This window comes from Hippocampus bargibanti, linkage group LG05, assembly GCF_051943395.1.
Source record: "Hippocampus bargibanti isolate YZ-2025 linkage group LG05, ASM5194339v1, whole genome shotgun sequence".
Taxonomy (NCBI): domain Eukaryota; kingdom Metazoa; phylum Chordata; class Actinopteri; order Syngnathiformes; family Syngnathidae; genus Hippocampus; species Hippocampus bargibanti.
In genome coordinates, this window is record NC_142738.1 from 12,768,539 (window position 1) to 12,788,975 (window position 20,437).

Here is a 20,437-nt window from a genome sequence, read left to right on the forward strand (position 1 = left end):
GAGAGAGAGAGAGAGAGAGAGAGAGAGAGAGAGAGAGAGAGAGAGAGAGAGAGAGAGAGAGAGAGAGAGAGAGATACCCCAAGTGCAGGAGGGGCGGGGATCATGGGGGTCGGTCGGCTGGAGGCGATTGGAAAATAGGTGGGACGCGCACGCGCTAATCCGATGATGGTTCCCGGTGCCCGGAGGGAGCGCCAACTCTGCGGTTGAGGGAGAAAAAAGAAGAAAAAAAGTAAAAAGCAGAGCGTTCGCATCTCGAGCTACGTCGCCGCGTCTCTTCCTCCGGAGCCCTTTTGTGTTTGAAACTCTTATATGTGACGTATCAATAATTCAGTCGTGCGCGCGCGAGCGAGCCAAATGAAGCTCGCCCACTACCCACCACCCACCCCACTGGCATCTCTCCGCGCGCTATGACTGCTTCCTCCGCGTGCACACACCACGGCCCCGCAGCACCGCGCGACACGCTCCTCGACCATCCTCCAAATCACTGAAAAGCTGCAAACAAGTGAAAAAGAGCGGGGGGAAAAAGAAAGGACGACGAATTGAATCCAAGTGTCAAGACGAGCTGGACTTGGCGGAACTTGAGAAAGAAAAGAGAAGCAAAGCGCCTGCCGCCAACTCGTTTTCCAGAGCAAGCGTGTTCGCCAACTCCCGGCAGAGTTTGCTTTACTTTGGGCCAAAGCTGGGGACACTCTTGCCTCCAATTTTGCCGTTTCAAAGTGGACTAAAACCCCAAGTCGTTCGTCGCTCGTGATTGAGGTGATGTGGGCGTTTTTCCTGCTCAGCGCCGCGTGGCTCGCGGCGAGCCCTAGCCGCGCTCAGAACGAGACGGAGCCCATCGTCCTGGAGGGGAAGTGCCTGGTGGTGTGCGACTCCAACCCGACGTCGGACCCGACGGGCACCGCGCTGGGCATCTCGGTGCGCTCTGGCAGCGCCAAAGTTGCCTTCTCGGCCGTCCGGAACACCAACCACGAACCTTCGGAAATGAGCAACCGGACCATGGTCATCTACTTTGATCGGGTAGGGTTACAAACACTTGCTTTTTATATTGCACCTTATAATCAAGATCATCAAATAAAACCGCTGTTGGGATTTAATGTCTGACAAAGCAGAAGAAAAGCGTGGCGTTTATATTAAAAACAACCACTGTATAATGAGTTAACAATTCCAATCTCAGGTTAATGTGTTCATTCAGAAAGCCTTTAATAGTCCCACAATTGCACGCAAAAAAAAACCAAACAGTTTATTAAGAATGTGTATGAAAATAGTGAGTTTCCATCAGGACAGATTCTTCAAGTATAACAATGTTGTACTCGTTTTACACTGACTGTAATCCTTCATCATAATTTAAATACTGCACAAGCTGTACTGCAGAGTGAGGAGGGTGTTGACGATGCCTTGCTCAAGGGCACACAGTCCACAGTGTGACTGAACCGTAAAACTGTGGGTCCAGAGCACACCCTCACAATAAGTGACAACTGCCCCAAAACTTGTATGTGTGTTTATAAGTCTAAATCTATAAGTGAAGCATGCATGATGCAATCAATCTTCAATGTAATGAAAGTCTGACATGAAAAAATACTTTTTCAGTTTTGGGTTGATTATATTGGCTATGTGATGTGACATGTCATCAAATAATTTAGTGACGGCAGGTCACGGGGGCGAGGTCGTACTTGATTGCCAGAAAGGTTAATTTTTACTCAAACAACCGCTCAATTACCCACCACGGTCCGCTTCCATCTATTCCATTAAAGCATACATTTGGCTGCAGAGATGCATAATTGAAATTTCATTGGGAAGATGATTTGTCTTTTTTTTTTTTAACTTGTCCTATAAAGTTAAGTGCCGAAAAGGGGCAGATAAAGGAATTCGGTTTTTCATCTTCGTAGGTGGCAATCTGAGGATGATCCAGATTTTTGTGGTGACTGGAAGTGGCCTTTTAAATCGTGTTATTTTATTAATCAGAGATGTGATCGCATTCCTCGTAACTTGGAACACATATACAGTTTATCAAACAACTGCAAGAGCAGAAATGTTATATGTAGGCATCAGCAAAAACTTGAGACCATGTCATCGTTTGCCGCACCCTCACGTCAAATTGCAGCAACTAATTGAATCCCATGTCTACAACCTAACCTTCATATTTCCCCTCTGTCAGGTTCTCGTAAACGTCGGGAGAAATTTCGACGAGGAGAGGAGTAATTTCATTGCACCGCGAAAAGGGATTTACAGTTTTAACTTCCATGTTGTGAAAGTCTACAACCGCCAAACAATACAGGTTAGTGTCTGTATATGTGTGTGTGTGTGTGTGTGTGTGTGTGTGTGTGTGTGTGTGTGTGTGTGTGTGTGTGTGTGTGTGTGTGTGTGTGTGTGTGTGTGTGTGTGTGTGTGTGTTTGCGCACATCTTATTTCTCCAGTGACAAAACATGGGCACTATGGTTAGAATCTAAACATGTACAGTCACAATAAAATGAGGTGCCTGCAGCACAAGAGGAGGATGCAATACTGCAGCCGCTACAACTTCAGCACCACGGACAGCACATATTTCCTCCACTTGTTTGTTGCGGTCTTCAAATTGTGAGCTTTCGAATTTCGAATTTACACATTTAGAATTATCAATTTGCCATTCTGTTAATGCAGCGTTCGCCAATCAGGGGTACATAAGAACATTGCACGGAGTACCTGGAAACATGTCAGCATTTATTTTGGAAATCGATATCCTGTGGCGCAGCGGCGGCAAAATGATAACAGCTGCGTGTGGTTCCAACAAAACATTCACCCTCTCATGCGCCTTGTAACCTGATGACCTGATATGCTGTCTACTGTCGTCATCGCTGTCCCAGTGTGAGTTAACAGGTACTCACTATCACAAAAGATTTCAGGGTAGACAACTCGCTTTTGAACGTGTCAAGTGATAAGAAATCTTTGAGCAACCCCTAACCCCTGTTCCCTGTGTTAAACATGTGCATAATGAGTGTTAGTTACAATGTGTTATTTGCAAATTAAACTGTTGTGTAATCATGCCGTGGGCTCCTTGGAGTTTTGGTGTTACGTCTTGCTACTTAGACGCTATTATTGGAGTCCCAAATTAATTACCGCGGCAGAGCTGCGGCAAGAGCAAAGAAGGCGGGAAACGTTTGGAGCGGCTTATTGTTGTCTGGCTATGTGCCCAAAAACGTAACTGGAGGTGACAAACGTGAGATGCATTGCTGTAAAAGTCATCAAGTTAGTAAAACGGTGCAGAAGATATTGAGATGAGGAAAACAGAAGGATTTCAACTTGCTTTCCAAATACAGCACAGGTGTCAAAGTTCCTCCCATCCATCGGTCCTACCTGTCGTGTTGAAAACTCCTGCTGTTTAATTGCCTAAGAGGCAGTTGTTGCGACTCGCTCAAGAAATGCGAGGCAGCAGATGAAAAACACGTTGCAAAGCATGAAGGGACGGCAGCGAGGGGACATGAAAAGCAAGGTGAGAGAAAGGAAAAGTGAAAACGCACCGGGTGGATGGACGGGAAAAGTAATGAAGAGGAATAAAAGGGAACGATGGGAACAGATGCTTTGCGGGGACAATGTGGACGGCAGGAAGAAAGTCTGAGGAAGCATTGATCATCAGACAGTTATCCAGTACAAAGAACTGCTTATTTTAATTAATTGTCAGGGATCAGGCTGTGTTTATTTTGCCTCCGTGAATGAATTCACTTATTTTGCAAAGTAACACTTTTTTTGAAACGTCCAATGCGTCCAATGAAAACAATTCATTGGATGCATGGCATGACACCAAGCAACACCTCTTTCCCCATTTAATTCATTTTTTTTCTTATAATTTTGTGTAATAAAATAAAATATTTCATCTGTCGATTATTTTGTCGATTGATCGATGAATTAGATTTTTTTAAAACAATTACATGCTTTTATTCTAAAATATTTGATTATATTAAATAGATAGAACAGGAAATACCCCTATTTTGTTTCAAGGGGCCACAACATACAAAAAAACATGAAAAAAGTTGTTTTCCCAAATTCACAGCAAATGTTTTATTTTCATTCGAAACAAAGATAAGCAGTCTGCTTTCATTGAGGATAACAGACGAGAAAATATTGAGTGTTGATGAGCGGAAATTCTGAGGGTTTGGACAATTTAATAAGTTGAAAAGAAGTATCGAACCATTACTTACTCTACCAATGAAGTGTCTTTCGCTCTTTTCAACCTTGAATAAAATATATGGAGTGATTCAATCATTTTCATAATTTAACGCTGTTTCATTAATTTATTTATTAATTATTTATTCTTGTTTGAAATTAAAACTCATTAAAAAGAGCTGCCACAGCAGAAAGAGAGTTTAGGCGACGCATCCATCGGGATGGCAATCAACCAAGTCCCACTTCAACAGATGTGCTTCTGCCATTTATCAACGTTGGTATTGAGAAATGGCAGGATTTAAAGTTCGTAAGATTGGCTATGATTTATGTCGGCTGTGACCACTACCACTGCGGCGCAGCCCTCCCACTCAGAGATCTGCAAAATTAGTAACATCAGATTCACACAGGTCACGAGACTGGAGTCCATAGACTATTCTTTTTCACTCCCATTGAGTGCCTGATGGGTCAATTTTTTTTCTCCAAGAATTTCGACTGCACCCGAAAATCAGCGCAGCATGGTGAGATTACTTTTTTTAGATCCTGACCTTTTTGTCCAGTTTCCTCCCATGGTGGCCTCCCTCATATCGAATGAGATACATGTTGGAAAAGGGTTCTCTTAAAGGACAACCGACACCATGTTTTTGTTTCCTAACCGACATCAGAAAAACGTTTTATAGCATCTACAATACCCAAAACACGCAGGCTGATATTTTTAGTCAAATGAAAAACACCAATAAAAATGACTTAAAGTGTCCCAAAAACTACTTCAAAATGACCTCAGAAAGTTTCAGTTTCAGAAGGTCCCGCCCCCTTGTTCGTGATGTCACGCCAAGACGTCTTGCCTTGCTCGAGAATCAAAACAATGGCTTCGGAGAAGATGCTTTCTTGTTACTCATCCAGTTATGAATATGATTCAAATAGTTCTGAAGAGGAAATTATAAATGTTTGCAATCAATTAAGGAAGTCCTTCCGTCTCATTTTGAGGCATCTGGACTCCAATGTAGCGCCCAGAAAAGACACAAGATGACGCAAGCTCCATTGGAAATGGGCTGATTTAATTGTCTGCTGGGAATTTGTGTCAACTAGTATCAAATAGTAGTCTTGGTGCAACACACAACGATTCACCATCGCATTATTTATGTGTTTTCCTTCTAATTTCGCCATCAACACGATGTTCTAAGAGCATACAAAGTACCCAAAATGCATTGTGTGTCACTTTCTCGGTCAGGGGCGTTCCAGACGAGACGTCATGTCAGACATCGTCATCAACTCGAAACAAGACTTCCTGAATATTCAGTCTTAAAACGTAAAATATAGCTATATGTGGTGGAATCTTTGTAAAATACGCTCAGTAGAAGTAATTTGAAGTAATTTTACAAATTATGGACACAACTTGTCCGGAGGCGTCGGTTGTCCTTTAAGTTTAATAAACACAATGTTCTCCGAGAAAATAATTATTCAGTTCTACAAAATAAAAACTTCAGGACATGTGTATTCCAGTTTCCATATTGGAATGCAGCATCTCGGTGACTGCATCAACTTCTACATTGATAATGGTGAGTTGAAGACACCATCCACAAGCCTAACCTGCTTATTTCATGAGATTATTTTAAATTTAAAGCTCAACATTTAATTTGAAAGTGGCCAATGCTGCTCACCTGCGGGGGATGATCATAATGCACACGGTATGAACAATCACCACGGCAGTTGTCTTGATGTCATTTTTCTACAATCTACATGGAGGTGTGCCTGACCAAAGCAGTTGGCCAATTATTTTTGAGCTGAAGTGTGTTTTATTTTTCTTTTATATTTATAACCCAGCGAAATAAAATCTGACTATCCAGATACTTGATTATTGGAATGTGGAATTTTTAGTCGGATACCAAAAGGCCAGAATATTGGATATCTGCTGCCCTACAATCAACCTCACACTCATCACTGCTCAGTACTGAGAAATATTACAGACAGGAAGCAATGCTAAGCTAAAGTTAATGGAGTGGCTTTAACGGGTAAGTCAACTGCCAAATTTTCTTGACAGTAAGATGTTTTCTGAAGGTGAGCCATGATTGGTGGTTACCGGAATCTTGAGCAACTGTGATGTTATTTTCGGTCTCCAACAAGTGGCAAAATGGTGGAGCCCGGCCCATTCAGACAGAACTCACCGGAAGGAGTGGGGACATTGCTATCCAATGTATGGACATAGACTGCTGTTACGGCTTCCATGCTTAAGATTATTATGTAGGTATGTGTGGTGGTATCAGCACAGCAATTGCTCCGGTGATGAACTTCAGCAGGAGCTGATGACTTCCATGCTCGGCTTTCTCTGTCCAGCCTGCATGCGTGTTACATGTATAGATTGAGCAAATACAGTGATGAGGCCAAATTACACATTTGGGAGATCGTATGAAAAGGCAACAAGCTAATTGGCTTGAAAAAAGACAGCGTCTAGAACTAAGGACTGTGATGGGGATCCCGGAGATAGAACTGTACAAATGGAAACAGTTCAAGCACAAGCTGCTGATTGTGTCAAGGTTTGCGAGGTGGTGATGGCGGGTTCGGATCCCATAAAGCAGGCAGGAGGGAGCAGGAGGTTGTTTGACAAATTGTATTAAAATAAAGGTCAGCAGTAAAAAAAAAACATCAAAATGATCTGAATGGAAAAAATACAAAGTAGCAAAAGAAAACCAAGTGTAAAAGTCCGCCAAGGTTAAACAAACACGTACACGATGCATGCTGCAAACAAGCAGCAAACAAACAATGAATCGGCACCGGATGATCGTGCCCGGTGTCCTTTTAAGTGTCATTGATTATAACGACCAGCACCTGCGAGACTGCCGGCAGGGCTGACGTCGCTACCCGCTGGTCGCCAATCTGATCGGGACGACCAGCACCTGTGCAGGTGCAGGCGGGGCCGACAGCGCCCCCCGTTGGTCGCCAACCAGATCATGACAGTACCCCCCCTTCAAGGGGCTGCTTCCAGAAGTCCCAACAGTCTCCCAAAAGGTCCACTCGCCAGGGAACGGTCGGTGGAGAGGGCAACCGCTGCCTCTCCAGCATACGACGGGCGGCGGCCTGATGGGAACGGGACTCGGCCTGGGGTGGACGAAGACGCGGCACGGATCGTCGTGGGCGTGAGTGTGATCCCTCTCGCACGTTCACGCGACGGCGCATGGCTCTGTGTGGACGTCGAACTGCCAGGCGCAGAATGGCACCCCGTACGGCCGTATGGGACCAGGTCTCGGTCGGACGCCAACGTGGGCGTGAACTGCCCGGCTCCGGGGGAACGAGACGGGTCCAGAGCCGCTCCGGGATCCAGCGGTGAGTGGGGTCTCGGACTGACGTTGACGGGGACGTTGCACGGCTCGTCGTGGATGAGACTCAATTCGTCATGCACGACGACAGCGTGGCTGGACGTGGGCGTGCAATGCCAGTCACCCAGTGTCACCCTGGACGGCAACCTGGAAGGAGGTCTCGGCCGGACGTTTACGTGGACGTTGCGGCTCGTCGAGTGACGCAATTCAAACGCGACGAGGCTTGCGCTAACGTGGACGTAGCATTGCCAGGCACAGGGTGGAAATGAGACGGGTCCGATATACCTGCGGGATCCGATAGTTGGCCGATTCATTCTGTCAAGGTTTGCGAGGTGGCGATGGCGGGTTCGGATCCCATAAAGCAGGCAGGAGGGAGCAGGAGGTTGTTTGACAAATTGTATTAAAATAAAGGTCAGCAGTAAAAAAAAAACATCAAAATGATCTGAATGGAAAAAATACAAAGTAGCAAAAGAAAACCAAGTGTAAAAGTCCGCCAAGGTTAAACAAACACGTCCACGATGCATGCTGCAAACAAGCAGCAAACAAACAATGAATCGGCACCGGATGATCGTGCCCGGTGTCCTTTTCAGTGTCATTGATTATAACGACCAGCACCTGCGAGACTGCCGGCAGGGCTGACGTCGCTACCCGCTGGTCGCCAATCTGATCGGGACGACCAGCACCTGTGCAGGTGCAGGCGGGGCCGACAGCGCCCCCCGTTGGTCGCCAACCAGATCATGACAGATTGCCTGTGTTCTGAAATAAATGCAAGCAGTGTCACTCTGTGTGTTGCGGTGTCAGAGTGAATTTTCAAAGGTACTACTTGTTGAAGGAAGCAAACAAGGACAAAACCTTTGCTTCCAACCACAGACAAAAAAGCAGTTATTGTCCCTTTTGCTGCTGTGAATTTTTGTTGTAGCATCAGGCATTTGCATGCTAAACTCACAATGCATCACACGTTAGTTGCAACAATTACTACTTGTTTTTTTAATTTCCTCTACTTTCTTGTGACATTTTCCAAATACCTTTGGTGCATTATCAATTAATATACCAAAAAAGATGAGGACAGGTGGTCATCCGTCAAAAGTCTTCGACAACCGTCAAAAGAAAGTCAACATTGTCATAATGTCATTTTTAAAAATGTAGCCTGCATGTCATTCTGTGGATTTAAAACTTCACACACTGCATAAGTGAGTTTGACTCTGACCCTGGACAACAAAAACATCTAAAAAGCCATAATTATAAAAGAGTTTGAGCGCAAAACTGTTTAGCCATCCTCCATACGTACATGGACCAGGTGCTTCTAACATTATTTTTTTGTATGTTCTGCTTTCTGACAAGCAGAGTCAACCTCAAGTAGCATCGCACAAAAGAAATCCTTGGTGAGCTGAATGGAAATCAGCCAGGACTTCAATGTATTTTTTGGACACCTGCTTAAAAAAAAAAATATCTGATTTTCTAGCTAGAGCGTGAAATGAAGTACCCTTGTGGCTTTCCTGTGTGTGTACCCATCTTAACTCATTCAATGCCATTTCCGAATTAGTTCGGGTTTTGTTTGTTCTTGCGGCGAGGGTTGCGTTTGAAGCCTCAGTCAGACCTCTGGCAATGTTTTCGCTTGCACGACGGGGAAGCATTTGCCTTTTGTACAGAAGCCCCACATTTCAAGCTCAGATAACTCCAGACCCATATAACTTAGGAATTGAATCTTTTTTTTCTGATCAAAGAAAAGAGCCTAAGGTTTCTTACACTACATTGAATGTTTATGTAGTCCTAAAATTCAATATTCTGTGGGTCCTGTAAGTCAGTGAAAACGACAAAAACCCAGGCACTGGAGTGGACACATATTTGTACATCGTCAGGCAGTGGGATGAGTTAAGAGCTAACAACAGATGTTCTTATTCTTGTTCTTTTTCCTTTCATAATAGCTTTTGTGTTTATTTCAACTGTGCACTTTTTAACACAATTTGGGGAGCATCTGTTTGAAAAATAGACTTGCTATGGGGTTTGAAGCTTTTGCACTTTTGTCGAGTTTCTTGCAATCGTGTTTCAACCTAAGACGTGCAAACCTGCGGTGAATGCAGCTGCACATCACAACTCGGATGAAGGGATTTGTGCTAGCCATTGGCCAGAAAGCCCGATTGGAAACCGTGCCCAGTTTGAAATGAAAAATGTCAGACGTCAGACAGAAATGACGCAAAATTTAATATCAGCATCAAATCTCAGAATTTAATGTAGGTGTCGATGAAGGCAACTTGTGTGGGACTAGAAGAACACTCGCTATTCTACGTGCAAAATGTGTCCACTCCAGTGTCAGTTTTTTTTGTCATTGTCAGTTAAATTACAGGACCCACAGAATATTGAGTTTTAGGACTACATAAACATTCAATGCAGCATAACAAACCTTAGACTCTATTTTTTCATCAGAAAAAAGAGATAATTCCTAAATTATATGCTTGTGGAGTTATATGAGTTTGAAATGAGGACGCCTGTCCAAAATACAATGCAACATATATATATTGGTTTATATAGGGCTTTAACAACAGCTGAAGCTGGAACAAAGCGCCATCATGGGAAAAAAGTGAAATGCGGCCCCTTGCGGAAAATAAAAAAAACATTGCCAAAGGCATTGGCCAACGGTTTATTGGATTGGATTGGATTGGATTGGATTTGCCTTCATTAGTCTCACAGTGGAGAAATTTACATTTCACAGCAGCAAAGTGATGAAAGGAATGAAAGTAGAAAAAAGAAATACATGAGCTGCGGGAAAGGCAGCCACTCTCGCGGCGCCGTCTTGAAGTCAAAAGAACAAAAAAATAAATAAATAACAAATAATATGACAACACAAAGACAACATGACAAAACAAAGACACAGAGAGTCAGTCATTCTTCAGGACTTGCTGTACCCTCTTTGTGATGACATGACGCAGTTCTAGATGAAAGAGGAGACGATCAAAGCATCTTTCCACCAGTGGATCAGGGACATCATGGTGGAACGTGCACGTCGACTACAAGCTAAATGTTGAAAGCAAACACGCAGCTGTAGCATCCATTGACGAAAAGAGATTGTCTCACATCTCCTGTTCCACATAAATCTGCTTCAATTCCAAGCCGCAACAGTTCCACATACGCATCGGCGCTCTGCGCTGACGCTCTTTTCTTCTTATCGCGGGCTTCTTGAGCCATGCATCCAACCAGCCGCAGACAGTCCAACAGCACTGACCTTTCCGCTGAACAAAGCGGGGCTGTGAAGATGCTGCCCATTACAGGCGCAAAAAAGCACAATGGCCCCTTTGGTGTCCAGCGATGGCAGTCGAATTTTGGCACCCAAGCATGAAAAAACAAAACCCAAACAAATTCGGGAATAGTGCTCTCCGTCATATCTTCAATTCACGAATAAATCCGTGAATGCCAGTGAATGAGTAAATTTAGCACGCGTGTCTTTGGAACGTGGGAAGAAACCCACACAGGCACAGGGATACTCTCCAAGACGGCGTCTGAACTTTGCACCTCCGGGTTGTGAGTCAGCCATCCTAACAAGTCGAATGTTGTGTCGCCCCAATATTTTGCTCGTGCTGTCAATGTTTTAATCATTTAAAATGTTTATGCTTTGATTGTGTTTGATTACCTTAAAAAAAGAAGTGTATAAATATGTTTGATATATGCCAAGGGAACATTTTTACGCTTGTGATTGCTTTGAGCAAACCCAAACCTGATGAAAAAAACTGAACGTATATGCTTTTTCAAACATGAACATGCAAACGCCACACATAATTTCTCAATATATCAGCCATAAAAATCATGAGAAAGCAATCATTTTGGAATGCAAAATCCAAGATTGAAATACACAGGAGAGAGATTACCAAAATCAATTTTAAGTGAGCAGTGTCGATATTTTACACTTAGTCAGAGACTTTTTTTTCTTTTGGTCCCAAAAGACTCGATTGCTGTATTTGATATTTGCAGCCTCTCCACGTTTCCACCTTTGATATTTGGATTCCATTTTTTTCTGTCTTCCTTTAATCGTCGACTTCCTGCATCCCCTTTGTTGCACTTGGTCGGTTATTGCCTCTCTGAGCCATAATAAGGCACTTAATTGATGCTTATGCATAATGAATGCTGGTCAATTTAGGCCTGACCAATGTGCAGTCCTATTATCATGCTTTTATTTTTATGCCTGGTAAATGAGGTAAGGTGAGCAGAGTCTAGTACACTTTTCATGTGTGTGGATGTGCTAGTGTGTGTCCTCTAGGATGAATGTCCGGCAAAACATATCAAGGGGTTAATAAGGGTAATTTGATACCAGTGGTTATGTTCTATGTAATGCCCCAATTTCATCTAATTGCTGAGGTCACCTCAACACTCTAGTTAAAGGAACAGAACTGTTTGATAAGTGAATTTTTAAGACACCTGTATCAAAGTCAAGGCCCAGGGGCCAAATCTGGTACGCCACATCATTTTATTCGGCCCGTGAAAGCAAATCAAACTTGTGAAATCCCATGATGCTTGCTAAAGTCCAAACCAACATTTCAAACTGACCCATGTAAACTACAATAACCGTCATTCTTTTCTACTAAATTTGAAAACTAGTTATTCATTAATTTGTTGTGTGCTCTACATGTAATATGTTGAGGGGATTAAATATTCTAATGGTTTCTCCAAACACAACCCCAGACAGGAAACCGTAACTACAACGTGCCCCGTGGCAAAAAATGAGTATGACACCCTTGTTTTAAGGTCTCGATCAAAGTGAGTGGGAGCTCAGTCAATCGCATTTGCCTTAAAATTGTTATAGTATACCCCAAAAAACTGGATCGGTCCGCTTGTCAATAATGCAGGCGTGAAGAACAGTTTTGAACTAGATTCTTGGCTAATATTGTGTGTTCACAGTTCTCTTTGGATCACAAAGGTTTGTCAGGAAGATTTGTTTTGATTTCAATATCTAAAAAATTGGAATTGATCTGACTTGGATTCCTAAACCTTTAACTCATTCACTGCCATTCACAAATTTATTTGTGAGTTGAAAAGATGACGTGGAGTGCCATTTTCGAATCAGTCCGGGTTTTGTTTTTTGTTGCTTGGGTACTGATAAAGCGCTCACCAGACATCTGGCAATGTTTTTCCTTTTCACAAGGGGGCAACATTTCCCCTTTTTTTCCATGTTCGCACTTTGTTCCAGCTTCAGCTCTTGTTAAAGCGCTATATAAACCAATATGCATGTATTGCATTGTACTTTGGATAGCCGCCGTATTTTAAAGCTCATATAACTCCAGACCCATACAATTTAGGAATAACTCTTTTTTTCTGATGAAAGAAGAGTGTTTAAGGTTTCTTACGCTGCATTGAGTGTTTATGTAGGCACTGGAGTGGACACATTTTTGCACGTCTGGCAGTGAATTAGTTAATATACATGTAATAACTCCATTTGAGCTGATCTTTGCATTGCAGCATGCATTGGAGCCTATGAAACAAATCGAAAGAAAAAAATAAATAAGGTACAGTAAGTACAATACAAAACATAAGTGAACAACAGTTCAGTGTACTGTAAATCAGACCTAAAGCATAAGCATGATGTATAAAATATACAGTAAAGTCTCGTTATATCGATATCGGATATATCGATAGTCCCGGTTATATCGATACTATTTCTATGCACGCACGGAGAAAATTGCATGCAATGAGGGTCGCATATATCGATAGTCCCGGTTATATCGATATTTTTTCGGACTCCCTTGAATATCGCTATAACGAGACTTTACTGTATTATAAACATCATATTGTGTGCCCATATTATTAATGACTGCACCGTAATTTCCGGTCTATAAGCCGTGACTTTTGTCACAAGCTTTCAACCCTGTGGTTTATGCAACGATGCGGCCAATTCATGCATTTTTTTCTAACGGCCGCCATGGGGCGCTCGAGCACTAAAGGTCAGAGTGAGACTTGGCGAATATAGAGTATGTGCCGAGGAAGAGGCAAGTTAATGTCACCACGCTAATTACACGTGTGAATCGTGCATTTAAAGTGGCCCTCCGGGTTGAATGGGAGGCATGGATAAGCAGCGGCAAGAAATCGTTTACCAAAACTGGCCGCATGCAAAGAGCAACTATTGTCTGCTAACGTATGTCTTCCATGTCTCAGTGGCTTGGTATGTTTTTGTGCTCAGACCTGTTAGCGAGTAGTAACATGTAATGTAGTTTTTGCTTTTTTTGAATGTTGCTGTGCCGATGACCATTTTGTGTTTGGGAGCCTTTTACTGGGGGAGTTGCTTGTTCTGTAGCCACAAACGAACATCAATCTTCTTGTGCCGGTCCCAAGCCCTGAGGGTTGTGTCAGGAAGGGCATCCGACGTAAAAGCTTGGCCAGAACAAACATGCGGATCAAACCTCTAAAGATGGAGGACACTGATTTGCTGCGGCGACCCCTTGAAGGGAAAAGCCGAAAGGAAGAAGAAGACCTGTTAGTAACGCCCGGTTTGCGCCGTGTTACTACCGTAATCCATGTTGTGTTGCTGCCGCGTAACAGCCACTGTTTTGAAACAAAAGTTAAGGTATATTATTAAAACTTGAAAAGATTTTCTGTGTACCGTCTTTCTTTATAAACATGCGGCTTATAGACAGGTGCGGTTTATGTATGTACAAAATGGTTTGTACTGCACTTTGATTAGTTTCAGCACGTAAAACTAAAAATCCCCCGACCGCCCTTCATGTTGACCTACGGCACCTCGCCATCCTGATATAATTAAAGAAGGAGTTCAAGTAGCGTCTGAATGTTTTCATGTAATTATTCAATGCAACATACGAACACATGTGCTCTGACTCGGAGTCACCATTAAGTGGAGTGGTTGGCCAAAAGAGCTCTCCACTCTTTTCATCCTGCCCACACACACACACACACACACACACACACACACACACACACACACACACACACACACACACACACACACACACACACACACACACACACACACACACACACACACACACACACACACGCACACACACACACACACACACACACACACACGCACGCACACACACACACACATACACACCCTTTGGCGTCAGGTGATGGAATGATGTATAAGTGTATAATTATGGTGTGATGTTTATGGTTGTGCCACTTCAGTTGATTTAGCGAAGTTTCGAATCCTTTAAGTCCAACAAGCATTTAGATTTGTGTTCAAATAGTTTCTAGCACTGCACAGCTTCATTCATTATGTACACACAACATGGAAAACTTGTGTGGGTTTTGTTGGACTAACCTAAGCCCCGCGTGTCATGTCATGTTGCAAAAGCTTTGGAACAAATGCCAACAAATAACAATTCGTGATCCGTGAAGAATAACACATGGAAGCCGTTTGTCACAGCATTTGCTATACAATTTCAGTTCAGCAAGTTTAGGATTGGTCTCAGAAAAAAAAATACATATTTCTTAATAAAAATGTCATTTATTTAGTTATTTTTTACAAGTCTTGCTCTTTCTGACAGTCAACCACCATGACAACAGGGCTGCTCACAACGCCCTGAGCATCCTACAATTCCACAGCCGTGCTGGAGCAACTTCTCCACTCACTTGACATGACTGTGAAATTCTTTTTTTCCCCTTCTTCTTCCTCAAGCTCAAGGGAGTTATCAAAAAGACGTAGACGACATTAGGGGCCAGAGGATCTCAGAAAAAGAAAATCCATCTGGTAGTGCATGAACGGATAGCAGAAAAGACTGAGTGAAGTGCACTAAATGTCTAAGCAATCACTTAAGGGCGGGGGAGCAAAGCGGATTCTTGTCCTGAAATATTTCTGACATCTTGTTTATTTACCAACCAGTGCAAGAGAGAGACTGCAGTCTACAAATCCATTTTGAGACCAATTTTTAACTAATTCACTGCTAGACAAGCAAAAATGTTTCCAGTCCAGTGCCAGGGTTTTTGTCATTGTCATTCAAATTCCAGGACCCACAGAATATTGAGTTTTAGGACTACATAAACAGAGAAACAAAGAAATGAAATGTAGTCCACATTGCATTTCTTTCATAACTTTGCTGCTGTGAAATGTAAATTTCTCCACTGCGAGACTAATAAAAGTTTCAATCCATTAACATTCAATGCAGCGTAAGAAACCTTGGACTCTCTTCTTTCAGTAGAAAAAAAGAGTGAATTCCTAAATTATATGTGCCTGGAGTTGTCTGACCTTGAATTGGGGGTGTTTGTACAAAATACAATACAGACATATTGATTTATATAGCGCTTTAACAACAGCTGAAGCTATAACAAAGCGTTAGGATGGGAATAAAGGGATACGCTGCCCCTTGTGGAAGGGGAAAAACATTGCCAGAGGGATTACCAGCGCTATATTGGCAGTCCCAGCAAGACAAAAAAAAAAACTGAACAAATTTGGGAATGGTGCTCCATGTCATATTTTCAATTCCCGAATAAATTCGGGACTGGCAGTATGAAGGGTTTTGGTCTAGTCTCGGAATCCAAGTCAGATCAATTCCACTAAATGTGCATCCTCTGCGTTTGCTATGCAGACGCTCGCCACCTTAAGAAAGAGATACGTTCCGAGTGGTCGTTTGTCAGGTGAATTCGTTCGTAAGTTACTTCAGTGTTATATTTTGTATGGAATGTATGTTTAAGGCAGGGGTGTCAAAGTCTTTTTTTGCCGCGGGCTACATTGTAGTTATGGTTTCCTCTCGAGGGCCGTTATGAATTTGGGGAACCCATGAGAATGTTTAAATCCCTTCAAATATTACATATAGAGCACACAGCAAATTAATGAATAACTCGTTTTCAAATCTGAAGTCAAGAATAATGACTTTTATTGTGGTTGACATCCAAAAATATGAAATTTTGGCTCAGATTTTAGCAATCATCATGGAATTTAACAAGTTTGATTTGCTTTTGCGGGCCGAAAAAAAATGATGTGGCGGGGCGGATTTGGCCCGCGGGCCTTGACTTTGACACTTGTGGTTTAAGGCTTATATAAGTATGTTTAAGACTTGTATAAGAACCTGTATATGTTTGTACTGAAAAAAAAATATTTAATAAAGTATATGCTCCATGAAGGTATGTACATGTGGAACTGGAGACAATACTACATATGTTCCTACAAAAACGTTCGTATGTACCATTGTTCGTAACGCGAATGTTCGTCAGTAGGTGAGTGTCTGTATTGAGATGCTTCCTTGACTCAGTGCTTTCTCTATTTGTCTGTTGTCCAGGTGAGCCTCATGCATAACGGCTGGCCCGTCATCTCAGCCTTTGCTGGCGACCAGGATGTGACCCGCGAGGCGGCCAGCAATGGCGTTCTGATTCAGATGGAAAAAGGAGACCGGGCCTACCTCAAACTGGAGAGAGGAAATTTGATGGGAGGATGGAAATACTCCACCTTCTCCGGCTTCCTGGTGTTCCCCATGTAATGGGGAAGTGTGGAAGTGGAGCAACGGGAGTGAAAAGGAGGTGGATGAGCTGGTTGTTGATGGGAAATGCAATGAAGTGGTGCCAAGATGGAGCTATGAGAGTCGACGATGGACTTCTGTTCGGGATGCTGCTGAAGAGTTGAAAAGTGTGGCCGTCTTCTCTTCCCTTCATTCTTTCATCCATCTATTCCTCCTCGTGATGATCTGTGGACGGCCCCAAATTTATTGATTTATTTATTTGTTGTTCTCTGCTCCATCCAATACATTTAACGTGAGTGTCAAGGACCCCTTCCACCCCTTCCCTTCATTCCATCCAACACTTTGTGGAATGTTTCTTTCATAGTTAGGCCGATCCTTTTATTTTTAAGCCTCACGCTCGATCGGCAAACACCAAAATGGACATCTTTCTTCTTCAAGAAGCTTTAGTCAATTGCGTTAAGTCCTGTGACCGGATCTTCTCCCAGAAGACTCCCAAATCCACCAACACGCCATCGCGCCGCAAGTAACAGCAAAAACAGCTCCAAATGCCAAGATCATATGGGAACTGTTCATCAACAATCCCCCCCCCCGCAAGGATCAACAATATCAAACTGCGACGAAGCACATGAGACGGCGGGCATTTTCAACAGTGCCGATTTTCTTGCTTTTGTTTTTTTTTTTTTTTCCTTCTCTGAAAGCCGCAGTTTCGTTTGACTTCTCTGTGACCCCCCTCTTCTCCTCCCGGTTCCTCCTCCATGAGCGGTCCATCTCATCCTTCTCCAAACCTTTCCCCACGTATACTTTTATCTGCTGCTGTATTCGTTTGCTTCAATGTCAGATTCGGGGCTCTCGGACCCTCAAATCAAAGAATATGCCGTACATACATGAGGTAATATCATAAATCCGAGCCACAGTTTTTACTACTATGGTGATGATAATAATACCCATACCTTAAATCGAATCCGGTTTATGACTATAATGTCTGTATATTCTGTATGTCAGTGTTATATCGAAAAAAAAGAATATAAGGGGAACTTCTAGTGATTTTGTGTGGGGAAACCGGGCTGCTGTTTTGCTCTTCTGATGACAAGAAAATATGCTTATTGTTTTTTTTTTTTTTTAATAAAACTTTAAGTTATGGCCATAAAGCTCAGATACTACATACATTTAGTCTTACAGAATATTATTAGAAGACAAATGATATTATTATTATTATTATTATTATTATTATTATTATTATTATTATTATTATTATTATTATTATTATATCTTGCTATACAGTAAATGATGTGCATATGTAGACCTTAAAATATGGATTTTTCACTCAAATCAAATGGATTTATTATTGACTGTTTTGTTCTTTTAATTGCTCTGACATCAATAAAATGTAAATGTAATTTTATTTTTCTTCAACCTATTTTACTGTCTGGTGGGGTAGTTTATTTAATCACCATTTGTCGTGGCAGGTTTTTTTCCACTTGTAGCTGTCGTCTCACTACCCGACTCCTTCTGATGCCGCGTTCTCGTCTTTGCCAGCTTTTTTTTTGTTTGTTTTGTTTTCCTCAGGCTTCCCCCCTTTCCCGCTGTCTCTCTCCACTCTGTTGGTTTTTAAGGTTTTGTGGTTTGTTTCTCTCCAGACTAATGAGCTCCGGGGGGAAAATTTGTGATGGGGTGGGGGCAGGGGGGAAGAAATAAAAAAAAACTAAAACACAAACATCATTTCCTTCCTCTCTTTCTTGTCTTTTCTTTTTATTTCATCTCTTCGCTCTTCATGTTTTATGTTGCCGCCACTTGTCCCCTCCCGAAGACAACTCTTTGAAACATCTTGTCCTCAATTTCTCTCTTCGTCTACGTTCTGAGCCCTGGATTCGCTCTGTAAACACAGCTTCATCTCCTTATTGTTTATAAGTCGCTTGTCATCTACAGGCAATCCTCGCTTCGCTCACTGAATGTTTGGAGAACTCAAATTTGGAGCATTCGGGGAAATTTGTTGTTGAGGAGAAACAGACTATTTTTTCGACATAATAACTGCAAATGGTGTAAAATTAAAACACATTAATAAACAAAGAAAGAAATACAAACACATAAAACAAATAAATAAAAAATAAATAAATAACAAAATTAAGAAAACAAAACAACAGTCGGCCTGTGCTCACCCAATGAGCAACACTTCTAAAATATCGCCCAGTGTACGCATACCGTATTGTACAAACAAATGTCAAGTGAAACCTATAGTCTTAACTTATGACCGAGGTCTCCAAAGGCAGTGAGATTTTTTAACTCATTCACTGCCAGACGTGCAAAAATGTGTCCATTCCAGTGCCAGGGTTTTTGTCATTGTCACTCGAATTCCAGGACCAACAGAATATTGACTTTTAGGACTACATAAACATTCAATACAACGTTAGAAACCTTAGACTCTCTTCTTTCATCAGCAAAAAGTGTTAATTCCTAAATGATATGGGTCTGGAGTTATATGAGGTTGAAATGAGGGTGGCTGTTCAAAATGCAATGCAATACCTACATATTGGGTTATATAGTGCTTTAACAACAGCTGAAGCTGGAATAAAGCGCTAACATGGAAAAAAGGGAAATGCAGCCCCCTTGTGGAAAATAAAAAAAAAACATTGCCAGAGGCACTAGCCAACGCTTTATTGGCACCCAAGCATGAAAAAACAAAACCCGAACAAATTCGGGTATGGCGCTCTCTGTCATATTTTCAATTCACAAATAAATTTGTGAATGGCAGTGAATGAATTAAGTCGAATGTACTTATGCTCAATTGTTTAAAAGAATGCCCTGTGATTCAGTGGTGATGGGGTCTCTTGCGCCCTGCAACCATCAAACATCATAAGTTGGATGAATGAATGTTCTAAAAAAAAAAGAGTTCTAAATCAGAAAATGTTCTAATCCCATTTCCGTAAATTAAAAATGATTATAAACACACAAGTGGCATTGTTTATCTTCATTGTGCTTTGGATTGTATATCAACATTTTTAATTTTTGATACATGAACATTTTTAATTTTTGAAGATAATAGAATTTTGGCCTTTAATGAGTCACCGAAATTTGTAATGTTCATTTCACCTACTTCAGCCAATTACAATCACAATTTTTATCAAATATTGTCGCATAAATTGATTAATTTTGAGGAAAAAAAACAACCTCATACCTGTCAACGTATACACAAGACCAGGAATGACCGCCATGGAACTCAAATGAAATGGGAACATATGGCAGCCATGGCTGCTCATTCCAATCTAGCTAAACCAACATTAGGTCACAAGAAGAGCTAAACGTGCATGGGAAACTTGCTGGCTTTTGTGTTCATGTAAAGAGATAAAAGAGAGTAAAGTTAATGGTGAGTACACATTTTTATTTGGTTAACTTGATTTTACACTTGGGGAGGGTGTTTATCCACATCTTAAAGCTCCCAGACAAAATTTGCACAAACCATCTTGTGTGTTAATGACAATATATCTTTACAGTGCCTCGACTGGGATCACCACCTTATCGTGGTGAGGCACTTTGCGCGTCTCCGTGACCCCGAGAGCTATGTCGGCTGGAGTCTTGTACTCCTGGCAGGGTCACCCA

The 20,437-nt window shown here is 42.1% G+C and overlaps 1 protein-coding gene across 1 annotated transcript; it reads left to right on the forward strand.

Moving 5' to 3' along the window:
* Positions 1-77: 77 nt before the first annotated feature.
* On the forward strand, positions 78-19,768 carry cbln1 (cerebellin 1 precursor). Its single transcript, XM_088996660.1, has 3 exons — positions 78-1,017; positions 2,156-2,275; positions 16,667-19,768. The coding sequence occupies exons 1-3, from the start codon at positions 760-762 to the stop codon at positions 16,862-16,864; spliced, it is 576 nt and encodes a 191-aa protein (XP_088852786.1). The 5' UTR covers positions 78-759; the 3' UTR covers positions 16,865-19,768.
* The last annotated feature ends 669 nt before the right edge of the window (positions 19,769-20,437 follow it).